Here is a 14,340-nt window from a genome sequence, read left to right on the forward strand (position 1 = left end):
ATGGCGGTAAATTGGCTGGGACTGCTGTCCATAGGAGTGTTTTACATACTGATTCTGGCTACGGGCATCTGGGCATCCAGGAAGTCCAAGCGTGAGGAGAAGAAATGCACTGGGAAACGCAGTGAAGTTTTAATGGTTGGTGGGCGGGACCTAAACATCTGGGTCAGCATCTGTACTATGACAGGTAAAGCTAATGATAACATCACAGATTAACATTGTCACTGGGCGACTGTGGCTCAATAGTGAGCAAGATTGTCTTTCAATCAGAGAATCGGTGGTTCGATCCCTGACGCCGCTAGCCCATGTCTATGTGTCCTTGAGCAAGACACTTAACCTTAAAAATTGCTCCAGAAGGTGTGCCTACGGAGTATGTATGGTTGATGATACTGATGTGGCACCTTGCATGGTAACCCGTCCCATTCGTGTGTGAATGGGTGAATGATGTCATGTAGTGTTAAAGCGCTTTGAGAGGTCAGAAGACTAGAAAAAGTGCTATACAAGTACAGGTCCGTTTACCATTTACTGAATGGGGCCTTATGTGTTTGTAAAAGCAAACAATTTAGGGGCATTTATTTTGAAATCAGAGAACTGAAAGCAAATGTTTCAAATGTTTACTTTTAATCTATGTATTTCCATTAATTCTCCTTGTTTTTACAGCCACTTGGGTGGAAGGACCCTAAGGGGTTGTTATGGGCCATTGCGCCCCTTGCCTACGCCATTAACTTCATCATAGGTAAGTGAGGTTAATTAAAAAGGCTTACTGTTGTGGTGATACACAGTGAATCTCATACAGAGATTGTTTTAATAAGAGCTAATCTTTGTATCACCAGACTTACATTATTACATAACTATTAAAGATGAGGACATTTTTACTGGTGATTAATCTGTCAGACCAAAAACTGAACTCTGATGTTTTTGTTTGTGTGACTTCAGGTGCACTCTTCTTTGTTAAACCTATTCGGTAAAAGAATTATGTCACCCTCATGGACCCATTTCAGGAGAAATATGGCAACGCTGTAGCTGCAGTTCTTTTCATTCCCAGTCTCATCGGTGATATCATGTGGATAGCATGCGTACTTGGTGGACTAGGTAAGTCTCAAACAACAACTTAATAAATGATGTCCTTGCAGAATCAGCAAGTTTAATCTGGACTACAGATGTCTTTAAAAAACAATTATACAGTGAAAATGTGTTTCTGCACAAATAGACATTTTACCTTAAAAGAGTTTGAGTTTTGGTAAAGTTGTAGGTACCTCACTCAGTTTGTGGTTACAGGAGGGACGATCAGCGTGGTCATGGATATCTCTTCCTCGATGGCTGTGTGGATCTCTGCTGCTGTGGCAGTCCTTTACACGCTAATGGGAGGACTGTACTCTGTGGCATACACTGATGTCATCCAGCTTGGCTTGATGTTTGTTGGCTTGGTACAAACACTACATTTTTAAGGAAACGCAAAGCATTTGACACATGATTCAATAGCTGCTAAACATCAGCCCCTTAGCATCGTTGTTGTGAGCATGTTTTGGTAGAAAGCAGCATGTGCTTTGAGTTCAATGCTAATACACTGTCCTTGTTATCCTATTGTAATTTCCTCACTTCAGTGGCTCTGCGTGCCTTTCATACTGGCAAACCCTTCCTCTGCCAACATCACTGTTGCTGCAGTGACCAAACTTTACCAAGAGCCATGGATTGGCAGGCTAGAGCCGGAAGAAGCAGGTCGCTGGATAGATGACCTATTGCTATTGGTAATGGACACTTGTGTCTTTAGTAAATATGCAAGATCAACAAGAAACACTGTGCTGTGATGACATAAGCCACATAGCCTGAAGTGTTACGTGGACAAACATTGTCTGTACTTTTGTTAAGCACTTTGTAATGGAACATACCTGCCATGTGATGTTTCCTCAACAATAACTTGTTTGTATTCCTTAAGGCTGTTGGAGGGATCTGCTACCAGGCTTTCTACCAGAGAGTCCTGTCTACAGCCACTGATGCGCAAGCCAAAATCACCTGCTATGCTGGAGCAGCAATATGCCCAATTCTTGGCATCCCGTCACTCGTCATTGGGGCAGTCGCTGCATCTACCAGTATCTAGATTCAACTATCTTATTATTGTTTTTGCTATTGAAATTATGTCTTTAGGGTTATAGTAGCTGTGATGAGTCATGAGTCTGCTATGTTAGAATTGTGCAGTAATGTGAAACATCCTCCACAAAAAGAACTATGTGCAATAGGCAGTAATGTCTTCTACACCATCAAACATCTCTCACCAAATTCCACTCATGTAACTGTTTAATATGTCTGTTGCATTTAGATGTGTTTGTTGTCTTGTCAGATTGGAACGAGACCAGCTTCGGTTCTCCCAGCCCGTACGAACAGGACAAAGCCGGGATGATCTTGCCAATCGCCCTTCAGCATCTTTGCCCTTTTTACGTCTCACTGTTTGGTATGGGAGCGCTCGCTGCTTCTGTGATGTCATCGGTTGACTCTGTGCTTCTGTCTGCCGCGTCCCTACTGGGCCGAAATATCTTCAAGAACCTCATCTACAAAAGGGTAACATCTTACATTACCATGACTCATATTGTGGCATTTATTTTGTTGCCAGATAGCTTTTTTCAAAATTCTATTCTGTGCTGAGCACTGCACGTTTGCTGTTTATTTATTTGGAAACAGGGGAAATTGGTGCTGCTGATGCTGAGAGGGTTAATTGAAGCAATATTTTAGAAATCACATGAGAGGGGAAGCATTTCACATATAATGCTGCCTCCTATACACTTAAATTGAGGATATCTAGAAAACCAATAGTCTGATCCATGTTTTAGTTTCATCAAAAGAAATATCTTGACTCATAAAATAATTTCCTCTATTTCAGGCATCAGAACAAATGATTCTTGCTGCAGTGAAAGGGTCAGTCATCCTGTGTGGAATAATAGGAGCTGGCCTGGCCATGACCACTCAGTCTATTTATCTGTTCTGGTTGGTCGGTGCAGACGTCTTATATTCGATGATGGCTCCTCAGGTGATTAGCGTCTTCTACTTATCCAGGAGGGTGAACCACTACGGTGCCTGTGCTGGCTTTGTGTTGGCACTGCTGCTCAGAGCTCTGGTGGGAGAACCACTGATGGGCCTTCCTGACATCCTGCCGCTGCCGTGGGACAAGATGGTGGACGGTCACCGATACCGCTTGTTCCCTTTTCGCACTGCAATCATGCTCATCAGCATGGCGACTATTTTAGGAGTTTCATGCTTTGCTTCGTGGTTGTCTGAGAAGGGCTTGTTGAAAAGAATAAGTGACGCTGAAACAGACACACACATGACTTACACGGCACCAGGTCCAACGGATGTGGAGGAGAAGGAGAATGAAAGAACAACCTCACTTATCCTCTCGACTTGAACACTTTCTTACTACCTGAGGGGAGTGATGTTTAAAATCCCTTCATTGCCTCAGGCACCAAAAAATGAATATAAACCAAATAAATAAATATTACTTGGTTGTGTTGTTCATTTCTTTGTGTGTCTTATTTTCCTTTGAATCAAGGCACAGTATTGCACCTATATGCCCTGACATTGCATCTTTTCAACACAACAGTAAACATTTTCGATAGGAGACTTCCAATAAATTAGCTTTACATTTGATTTAATCCTACAATTCCCATAATGCAACTGGAGAGCAACAACTTCTGTCAAAATGTCTGTGGCTAACACAAACCCTTAATGTTCACTGAATTGCCATGCTTTTTAGAATAGTATCAATTGCATAGTTCTAAATAAATATTGACTACTCTGGTCTTTCATGCATTAATGGAGTTACTGTATATTTAAACCATTATCATATCTTCTATAAAAGTAGGTAAAACAAACCATGACCTGTGCTGGTATTTTTTAGCAGGGCTAATTAGGCTACAGATAAGATAGAAATATTCATCTATCAACTGGAGAGCTTTTCTAAACCAGACGGGGCTGCCCTTGAATTCGACAAACACCAAATTAACCGAGTAACAAACAGTCATTGTAACAAACGGTTGAAATGGATCAACCAGAGACAAAAAAAGCACTTGGATGACTGTATCATGTATGTCAAGTGTCTTTGTAAGTGGCAGTGAGTCAATTGTAATTTTAAACCCAACTTTACCCCAGAGGTGGGAAGTGGCAAACAAGAGGAAGACAAACCTTTCAGGTATCAGTTACCTGTTGAGTTATAATAATGCAAATAGCAATCTTTCTTCTACTTCCTGAGAAACTAACCAATTCTCCTCCTCACTGTTAGCTAGCTGCATCCGTCACCTTTGTAAGGTGAGGAGGAGCAGTGCACTGGGGAACGCAGTGAAGTTGCAATGGTTGGGGGTCGAAACTTAAACATCTAGGTCAGCATCTGGACTATGTCAGGTCAAACTAATGATGATATTAATAACATCATAGATTAACATCGTCAATGAATGTGCTTAGTTTTAGCTTAATGGAGTGAACCTTGGCTGCTGTGTCACAAACTTTTCATTTGATGATTTGCGGCATCACAAGGGGCCAGGTAGTGGAGGAGTGCTACATCCCCACTCAGGTCCAGCGCACACACCACAAAATGGTCGACAGACTTGACACTACTGCCCAATCCTAATCTCTACCCTTACGGACTCACGGACTTTGAGGCGCGCTCCCGCAAAGTCTTTGAGGGTTTAGGGGTGTCCCAGTGTTACATCGTGGAGTGCCTGAGGGCTCTGTGTCAGACATTTTGAGCCCTTTATGAACCCTTTCCGTAAGTCAACATTAGATGCTGACTTTGCCTAAGGGAATTACCCACAATGCATTGCAACGTGAGGTTTAACTCGCAGTTCCCAATGGAAGAATGGAGACCTTAAAAGAAGGTAAACAAAGAGGCACGTGGGCATTTGGCCAGGTAAAATACCTTTACGACATTATGGAACATAAAAACACATAAATTAGAGGAATGCAAGCAGAAAATATAGATATCTTTGTACATTCAAACATTTCATTTTGAGAAAAACAAGTAAAAAAAGAATAAAAAATGACTTTTGATCTTGTGAGGAAGACGTTCAAACCAGTCAATAAAAAGAATTTAAAAAATACATAATTGTACACAGTATGTTTTAATGTAGTCACATGATGTGGCAGTAAAGTGCTGTCCCATTTATATTCACGCCAGCTCAAGCCCTCACAATCCCTGAGGGTTCAGGGCTTGAGGGTTTAGGGTGGAGATTGGGATTGGGCCTACATCTCCCACTCCAGACTGCCTCATCACTCACCCAGCTGCAGGGGCTCAATGCACCTCATTGAGGCGGGGCTAAGAAGCTGGAGAAAGGACAGAGGGGAACGAGCAGAATGTAAACCAATACCTGAAGATCAGGATTATGAAGAGGAGGACCTTGTAACCTTGTCAGTGGCAGTGAGGCAAGTGTAATTTTAAACAGAGAACACAAACAACTTCCACTCGTCAACAAGAGGTAGACAAACCTTTCATGTTTCATTTACCTGTTGAGTTATAATAATGCAAATGACAACCTTTCTTCTACTAACCAATCGTCCTCCCTGTTGTGACAGTGTGATTTGAGGATTTTTATTCATGGAAATTACCTTGCTGGTAAGACGGAGAAATAAACTTTAACGTTTATTTCTACCTTCTGATGTGCCCATTTCCATCTCTCTCTTGCACTGCCCCACTCTCGCCTGCCCGAGAGGCAACCTGTGACGCTACAGACTATCGAAGAATTTACAAAAGTTTGATTCTTCCCTTAATTACTATTTTACTTTTAAAATGTGTTTTTTTTTTCAACTGTCTAACTCAATTTAAAACCTATAGGTGTTTTCAGCTGTGAGCCGAGTCTAAAAATCATCAAACAATTACACTGACAGAGTTGCATCAAATATTCAGTTTTCGGCCCTTATATCAAAAAAAGAAAAGCTGTTTCCATGGCTCATGATAACTAATTAGTAAAAATATTATTCCACAAATATCCACTAACATCCTAGTTATTTAAATGGATCAACCAGAGAAGCCCCTGGATAACTATTATGCAAGTCAAGTATCTTTGAAAGTGGCAGTGAGTCAATTGTTATTTTTAAACCAAAAATACCGAACTTCAAGTTGGAGGGGGGGAAATAGCAAACGAAAAGGTAACACAATTTTCAGGTTTCAGTTACCTGTTGAGCAATTATTATGCAAATGACAACCTTTTTATTACTTTCCGAGAAAGTAACCAATTCTCCTCCTCCCTGATGTGACAGTGTGCCGTGAAGATCTCCACTCAAACGTCTACCGTCTCAACATTTTCTAAAAGGCAATACAGGTAGATACAAATTGTCATTTTTATAGTTATTTTGGGAGAAAATATTTATTTAAATTTTGGTTTTACCTTGAGAGATTAAGAATGTCAAGTATTTTCATCATTTATTTTTATTAACTATGAATTGTGATCAGGGCTGATCGTCTGTCAACAGTTGCCGTGGTGAAGGGTTCTTTACATGCAAACAAGAGGGAGACAAACATGTTGAGCAATAATAATGACGATCATAACCGTTCTTCTGCTTTTGAGAAAATATCCAATCCTGTCTTTTTAAAGGATTTATAATTATTTTGGGAGAAAATATTATTTAGATTTTAGTTTTACCTTGAGAGTAAAAATGTCATGTACTTTCATTAACTTTGAATGCAATGTTTTAGGAGAAATATTGTTATATTTAATGGAAGAAGTTCAGACTAATAGTACATCAATAAAGCCAAGCAGCAGAAATAAAAAATAAATGAGTAGGACTGTGCTTCTTTAGCTCGTTAAACTGGAATTAATCCTGACACTCAGTCACACCCTTTTGCCTCTAGAACTGAAGATATTTGTTCTAGTCATTACATTTCTTCAGAAGTCTACAATCTGTGAGTATATAATTGTCTATATTATTATCTTCATAATGTTTTTACTCATGCGAGACACAATTTTTGGAAATCTTATTTTCTTGCCTGTCAGTTGAGTGTTATAGCTGTATTTGTGTTGGGACTGTATTGTTTAACAACAAAAAGCAGACCGAGTCATGACTTCAAGACGGTCAATAAAAAACTAGTAAGTTAGTGTGGTGTGAACAGTATGGCCATATAACTACTTTAAAAGGTGTGTTTTTTAGCACATTTTGCTAAACTCGCTGCAGATTAAAATTTACATTAAATCTTAAGACCGTCTACAGCTGTGAACAATGCACGCTCAGTGTACGGCATTCTCTAAAAAAGTTTTATAAATAATGTTGATGTCCTTTCCCCAACAGACTTGGAGGATGGCGGTAAATTGGCTGGGACTGCTGTCCATAGGAGTGTTTTACATACTGATTCTGGCCATGGGCATCTGGGCATCCAGGAAGTCCAAGCGTGAGGAGAAGAAGTGCACTGGGAAACGCAGTGAAGTTGCAATGGTTGGTGGGCGGGACCTAAACATCTGGGTCAGCATCTGTACTATGACAGGTAAAACTGATGATGATGATAACACTATAGATTAACATCGTCACTGAATGGGGCTGTATGTGTTTGTTATAGCAAACAATTCAGGGACATTTATTTTGAAATCAGGGAACTTAAAGCAAATGTTTTAAATTCATTTTAATCTATTTAATTCCATCAATTTATAAGTGGTGGACCTTGATTCATTAATTCTCCTTGTGTTACCTGTATGTGTCCTGTTGTTTTACAGCCACTTGGGTGGGAGGCGCCTATATTTTGGGTATTTCTGAAATAGTCTATAGTCCAACAAAGGGGTTGGTATGGGCCACTGGACCCCTTGCCTACGCCCTTAACTTCATCATAGGTGAGTGAGGTCAATTACAACGGCTTACTGTTGTGGTGATACACAGTGAATCTCATACAGAGATTGTTTTAATAAGAGCTGATCTTTGTATCACTAGGCTGACCAAAATACCATCCTTTTTCTCCCCGAACTACACATACTCCTGAAAACAAACTGACATTATTACATAACCATTAAAGATGAGGACATTTTTACTGGTGATTAATCTGTCAGACCAAAAACTGAACACTAATGTTTTTGTTTGTGTGACTTCAGGTGCACTCTTCTTTGTCAAACCCATTCGGTCAAAGAATTATGTCACCCTCATGGACCCATTTCAGGAGAAATATGGCAACGCTGTAGCTGCAGTTCTTTTCATTCCCAGTCTTATCGGTGATATCATGTGGATAGCATGCATACTTGCTGCACTGGGTAAGTCTGAAACAACAACTTCATGAACGATGTCCTTGCGTTATCAGCAAGTTAAATCTGGACTATAGAGCGTATTCACGTGACGTCATCATCTCGAATCGCGCCATCTCGGGGTCCATCTAGTTAGCCTGCTGCTAGTGGGAGGCAATGGATTTTGCTATGGATTTTGCGTACTGGAGACAAATTTTTACACACAGGAAAGTTTCAAGGCTTACAAAAGTCTGCAGGCTTATGCCGTATTCACACCAAAAGTGTAACACTTGTTTCCCTGATTTTACTCGCTCGACACGTTATGTGGTTAACTGTTTTTTTGCAACAAGTTGCGGCGGAAAGCCTCGGCGTGGCTTGAGTCCCGTTACTATCATCACATAGCCCGGTCACGTTCCTGTAAAACAGTTTTCATTTCCGCTATCGACCATGAGACATTAACAACTATTTCTGCGTTATGCTTGTGTAAATACCACAAATAAAACAAATGTCGGAACATTAAGCGCCCCGTGTCTGGGCTCATACTATTCTCCATAGTCACACAGCTGTCTCCGGCTCCAGGACGAGTGTCTGGACGAAGCCGCTTCCAGCTCTCATTCGGTACCAGCAGTGACTGTTTGTCTGGCCGTGCTGAGCGCTGTTCCCATGTCGCCAGTGTTTTATTTTACCTTGAAATAAATCACAAAGTAAAGGCAGACATCGCCCGACGGAGTTGCCATGTTCATGGCTTTCTCCCAAGTTTCCAGCCACAGTTCCCTTTGCTTAAGTGTAAGACATTAATTTTCGCACGGCGAAAAATCTTAAGGAGATTATTGACGAGTGTGTGTCAATGGAAACGTGTCCACAACCCGATGTATCAACAGAAACACATGAGAACAGTCCTAACGCTCATACGCCGAGTGAAGCCGAAGTAAGTTAGATGCATTATTTGAGAAGCTGGACAAGTTGAAGTAATAGCCTGTCTTGTTGAGCTAATAAACCCATATTTTAAATCATTAGTCCCACATCCAACAATAAGGCACAGTACAATAATCACAAGGCTCACCGTTTTGAACAGAAATTGTGTCTCCTTCATTATATAATGATCATTTCTTAAGAAGTGCGACATAAAACACAGCAAAACAATGCCGTGCATGAACCCCAACATGGCCGCCAAAGCTTGTGATCACGTGGGTGAATACGCTCTATATAAGTTTTTACACCATATTTATACAGTGAAAAATGGTCATGTTTTGAGTATGGTATTTAATTCAAGCAAGCTTCTGAGTTTGAGTTTTGGTAAAGTTATGGGTACCTCACTCTGTTTGTGGTTACAGGAGGGACGATCAGCGTGGTCATGGATATCTCCTCCTCCATAGCTGTGTGGATCTCTGCTGCTGTGGCAGTCCTTTACACGCTAATGGGAGGACTGTACTCTGTGGCATACACTGATGTCATCCAGCTTGGCTTGATATTTGTTGGCTTGGTACAAACACTATATTTTACAGAAGACTCAAACCATTTGACACATGATTCAATAGCTGCTAAACATCAGCCCCTTAGCATCGTTGTTGTGAGCATGTTTTGGTAGAAAGCAGCATGTGCTTTGTGTTCAATGCTAATACACTGTCCTTGTTATCCTATTGTAATTTCCTCATTTCAGTGGCTCTGTGTGCCTTTCATACTGACAAACCCTTCCTCTGCCAACATCACTGTTGCTGCAGTGACCAAACTTTACCAAGAGCCATGGATTGGCAGGATAGAGCCAGAAGAAGCAGGTCGCTGGGTAGATGACCTATTGCTATTGGTAATGGACACCTTTTACAGCCCCAAAGTACATATCTTGAAAAGGCTCCACTTAAATTGTGTCTTTTATAAATATGCAACATCGACAAGAAACATTACACTGTGATGACAGAAGGCATATACCCTGAAGTGTCCGTTTTTCTAAGTTAAGCACTTACAAACCTGCCATGTGATGTTTCCTCAACAATTACTTGGTTTGTATTCCTTAAGGCCGTTGGAGGGATCTGCTACCAGGCTTTCTACCAGAGAGTCCTGTCTACAGCCATAAGTCACATAGCATGAAGTGTTACATGGACAAACATAGTCTATACTTTTGTTAAGCACTTTGTAATGGATCATACCTGTCATAGGATGTTTCCTCTCCAATAACTTGTTTGTATTTCTTAAGGCCGTTGGAGGAATCTGCTACCAGACTTTCTACCAGAGAGTCCTGTCTACAGCCACAGAAGCGCAAGCCAAAATCACCTGCTATGCTGGAGCAGCACTATTGCCTATTCTTGCCATCCCGTCAATCGTCATTGGGGCAGTCGCTGCATCTACCAGTATCTAGATTCAACTATCTTATTATTGTTTTTGCCATCTTGATTTTATAATGTATTATTGTTATAATAGCTGTGATGAGTCTGCTATATTAATAGTGCAGTAATGTGAAACATAATCGCCAAAAATAACCATGTATATCAAACTCTAGGCCTGCGGGCCGAACCCGGCATTGGAGGGAAATCGTTACGTCTTTGTGTGTTATGATGCGTCATTCGTAATAAAAGAATACAATTCACGTCGGCATTTTGACACCAAACACTAAATTTAGCCTCGAAGTAAAACTTAAATTCTCCAAGAATTAAAAGGCTGCATGCAATCGCAGAAGAATATATTCACAAAAGCTACAGCCCAAAAGGATGCTGCTGTGAAAGCTAGCTTCATTGTGCAGCTCACAATCTTTTGTTGGACCAGTTATGTCCTTGTGACAAAAACAAATTTGAACAAAGTTAATGTAATAACTAGGGCTGGGCAGATTAACGTGTTCACGCAGAATTAATCTGGCAATCCTCTAAAGGCGTTAACTATTTGATAACTGCATGGTTGTTTTTTTTGCATTGGCTCATCGCCTCAAATCTCTCCCAGGCGGTATAGTTCAGACCTGGGCGTCTGACGGTTCTCCCAGTTCGGCCCATGTGAGGTCAATCAAACATGAAAAATACATAAATAAGATGCAGCTATGAATGAATTACGGCAACACTGCATTTACTTTGAAAGCGATTTATGTAACCTCACCGACAGGCTACAAATTGAGCCTGACGTGAAAGCACGTACTATGTAGCTTCCTTTTCCAACAAGCAGCGAGTGCTGCAACAGACGGTCAGTCTACCGGCAGGCTTCACGACCAGATTGAAAGTTAATTGCGCATGCGCAAAGCTCCTGACCCCGCGGTCTGATCCACTACGGTAGAGCACTTTTAAATGAGTATCACTTCTGGATCTTTACTCTTCTCTCAAAGAGAAGTGTCCTCGCATCACAAGATGTTCAGTGCACTTGTTTAACTTGCTGTTGCTCCAGAGTGCCTGTTATGATGTTCTGATAACATTACTTTAAAAATAAATGTGCAATATACTAGTTTTTACTTCATTATTGAATTTGACGCATAATGCTATTAATTGCAGAAATTAGTTTATATTTTTACATTTATATAAATGCATGTACAATTTTATACACAAATTAAATGCATAGACAGTTATTTAACAATATATTAGAGAGATTAATGCAGTGTTAGTTACAACCGGCCCCTTGAGGGCAACCCTAATGCTGATGTGGCCCAGGGTGAAAATGCGTCAGACGCCCCTAATGTTTTTAATAGGCAGTAATGTCTTCTACACCATCAAACATCTCTCAGCAAATTCCACTCATGTAACTGTTTAATATGTCTGTTGCATTTAGATGTGTTTGTTGCCTTGTCAGATTGGAACGAGACCAGCTTTGGTTCTCCCAGCCCGTACGAACAGGACAAAGCCGGGATGATCTTGCCAATCGCCCTTCAGCATCTTTGCCCTTTTTACGTCTCACTGTTTGGTATGGGAGCGCTTGCTGCTTCTGTGATGTCATCGGTTGACTCTGCACTTCTGTCAGCCGCATCTCTAATGAGCCGAAATATCTTCAAGAACCTCATCTACAAAAGGGTAACATCTTACAATACCATGACTCATATAGTGGCATTTCTTTTTCACATATAATGCTGCCTCCTATACATTTAAATTGACGATTCCTAGAAAACCAATAGTGTGATTCATGTTTTAGTTTTATCAAAAGAAATATCTTGACTCATAAAATTTCCTCTATTTCAGGCATCAGAAAAAATGATTCTTGCTGCAGTGAAAGGGTCAGTCCTCCTGTGTGGAATAATAGGAGCAGGTCTGGCCTTGTCCTCTCAGTCTATTTTACTGTTCTGGATCATCAGTGCAGATGTCTATTATTCAATGATGGCTCCTCAGGTGATTAGCATCTTCTACTTATCCCGGAGGGTGAACCACTACGGTGCCTGTGCTGGCTTTGTGTTGGCAATCCTGCTCAGAGCTCTGGTGGGAGAACCACTGATGGGCCTTCCTGACATCCTGCCGCTGCCGTGGGACAAGATGGTGGACGGTCACCGATACCGCTTGTTCCCTTTTCGCACTGCAATCATGCTCATCAGCATGGCGACTATTTTAGGAGTTTCATGCTTTGCTTCGTGGTTGTCTGAGAAGGGCTTGTTGAAAAGAATAAGTGACGCTGAAACAGACACACACATGACTTACACAGCACCAGGTCCAACGGATGTGGAGGAGAAGGAGAATGAAAGAACAACCTCACTTATCCTCTCGACTTGAACACTTTCTTTCTGCATGTGGGAGCTCCTACCTGAGAGGGAGTCGTTTAAAATCCTTTCACAGACTGAAGGCATATTAATATAAATACATATTTGGATTTGTAGTCATTTCTTTGTGTGTTTTATCTTCTTTTGCATGGCGTTGCACCTATATGACCTGACATTGCATATTTTCAACACAAAAGTAAACATTTTTAATAGACCTGTTACGGCCTGTCTAGGGGTACACAGGCGCAACATACATTTTTAGGGAAATTAGCCTTAGCCAAGGTTGAACAAGGAAGGGAAACAATAAGGCAGGTGAGATATGTAAGCGGCAATACATATAATTTAATGGCAGCTTTTAGTTTAAAAAAAAAAAAAAAATAGCAAATCAACCAATATGGAAGCAAAAAGCATCCTGGTCTCAAAGGCCAAAACAACAAACGATAACCCCAATGCTAGCTAGAACACAAAGCATTTCTTGCCTACAGTAGCAAAAAGGAAAAACAATACTGATCTCCCTGAACAGGCAAAAACTGTAGCAATGGGCAAGCCATACCACAGCTCCCGAGCTTGTGTCAATCTACTGAACCGTCGCATGTCGACTCATACGTGCTTGTATAGCGAATGACAATTGTCACGTGACCGAAGACGACCGAAGCTTGGTGATTGGCTGCAATCTGCCGTCGCTTCCAGGACTCTGACGCGAGCAAGAAAGATTGTCGCCGATCCCTCTCGCCCTGGACACAACCTGAGCAACAGCGCCCGGGTCCATGGCAACAACCATGTCAATCCAAATGCGTAAAGGTAAACCTGTCACCGAAGATGGACGCGATATTTCCAGTAGGATGCTTCGAGATGACCAAGAGGTGGAAAGACTAATAATAAAACAAAGATGCAACACGCTTCATGTAGTTTCTGAGAGGCACTCCATCCGTTACACAAGACCTTCTGGAGCTGTACATTGAACGCCACACGGCGCAGCCAAGCGCTGGTCGTCTCACATAATGAGACCGCAATGGGTAGAACATCATGAAAGCCGCTGCATGGCGTAAACTTATGGCTGTGTAAGCACTCATAACTATAGGACAGTTTATTAGTACACCATGCATATCATTGTAGAACACGATCCAGGTGCACTTGTGAAACAGAATCACAATTTATTATCACTGCTTGATTGAATTTCTGATTATCAATAATACATACTGATCTGCCCATACACATATTCAAACTCCTAGTTATATGGTAATCTACACCTATATGAATATACACCTATAGTTCATTGATATACACATGCATACAGTACATATAGCCTCATCAGTATATATTGATTTGTATAATACTGCCAGCAGGCACATTTAAATACATATAATTGCTTTGGGTGATGAGGCACTTCCAATTAGCCAATACATTTTCCCAACACCAAGACATTTCCTCGTCTGATATATTTTGCGATGCTTCAGTGACTCCAGCCCGACCAGCCGAGGCGGCGTTCACAACAAGAAGTGTTGCGAATAT

At 41.1% G+C, this 14,340-nt stretch overlaps 1 protein-coding gene and 1 pseudogene across 1 annotated transcript; both read left to right on the top strand.

Moving 5' to 3' along the window:
* On the top strand, window positions 1–3,394 carry LOC137791827 (high-affinity choline transporter 1-like; annotated as a pseudogene).
* Window positions 3,395–7,272: 3,878 nt separating this feature from the next.
* LOC137791617 (high-affinity choline transporter 1-like) lies at window positions 7,273–12,859 on the top strand. Its single transcript, XM_068586702.1, has 8 exons — window positions 7,273–7,456; window positions 7,683–7,796; window positions 8,052–8,207; window positions 9,512–9,660; window positions 9,838–9,981; window positions 10,369–10,522; window positions 11,937–12,154; window positions 12,320–12,859. The coding sequence occupies exons 1-8, from the start codon at window positions 7,273–7,275 to the stop codon at window positions 12,839–12,841; spliced, it is 1,641 nt and encodes a 546-aa protein (XP_068442803.1). The 3' UTR covers window positions 12,842–12,859.
* Window positions 12,860–14,340: the final 1,481 nt, after the last annotated feature.

This window comes from Clinocottus analis, unplaced genomic scaffold (genome assembly GCF_023055335.1).
Source record: "Clinocottus analis isolate CAN_PGR_092001 unplaced genomic scaffold, fCliAna1.0.p SCAF_20, whole genome shotgun sequence".
NCBI classification, from domain to species: domain Eukaryota; kingdom Metazoa; phylum Chordata; class Actinopteri; order Perciformes; family Cottidae; genus Clinocottus; species Clinocottus analis.

Bases quoted from the DNA above. Each gene is read 5' to 3' on its own strand.
- LOC137791617 (XM_068586702.1), top strand. From the start codon at position 7,273: ATGGCGGTAAATTGGCTGGGACTGCTGTCCATAGGAGTGTTTTACATA. The intron at 7,457-7,682 runs GTAAAACTGATG...GTTGTTTTACAG, and splicing joins CAGCATCTGTACTATGACAG to CCACTTGGGTGGGAGGCGCC. The intron at 12,155-12,319 runs GTAACATCTTAC...CCTCTATTTCAG, and splicing joins AGAACCTCATCTACAAAAGG to GCATCAGAAAAAATGATTCT.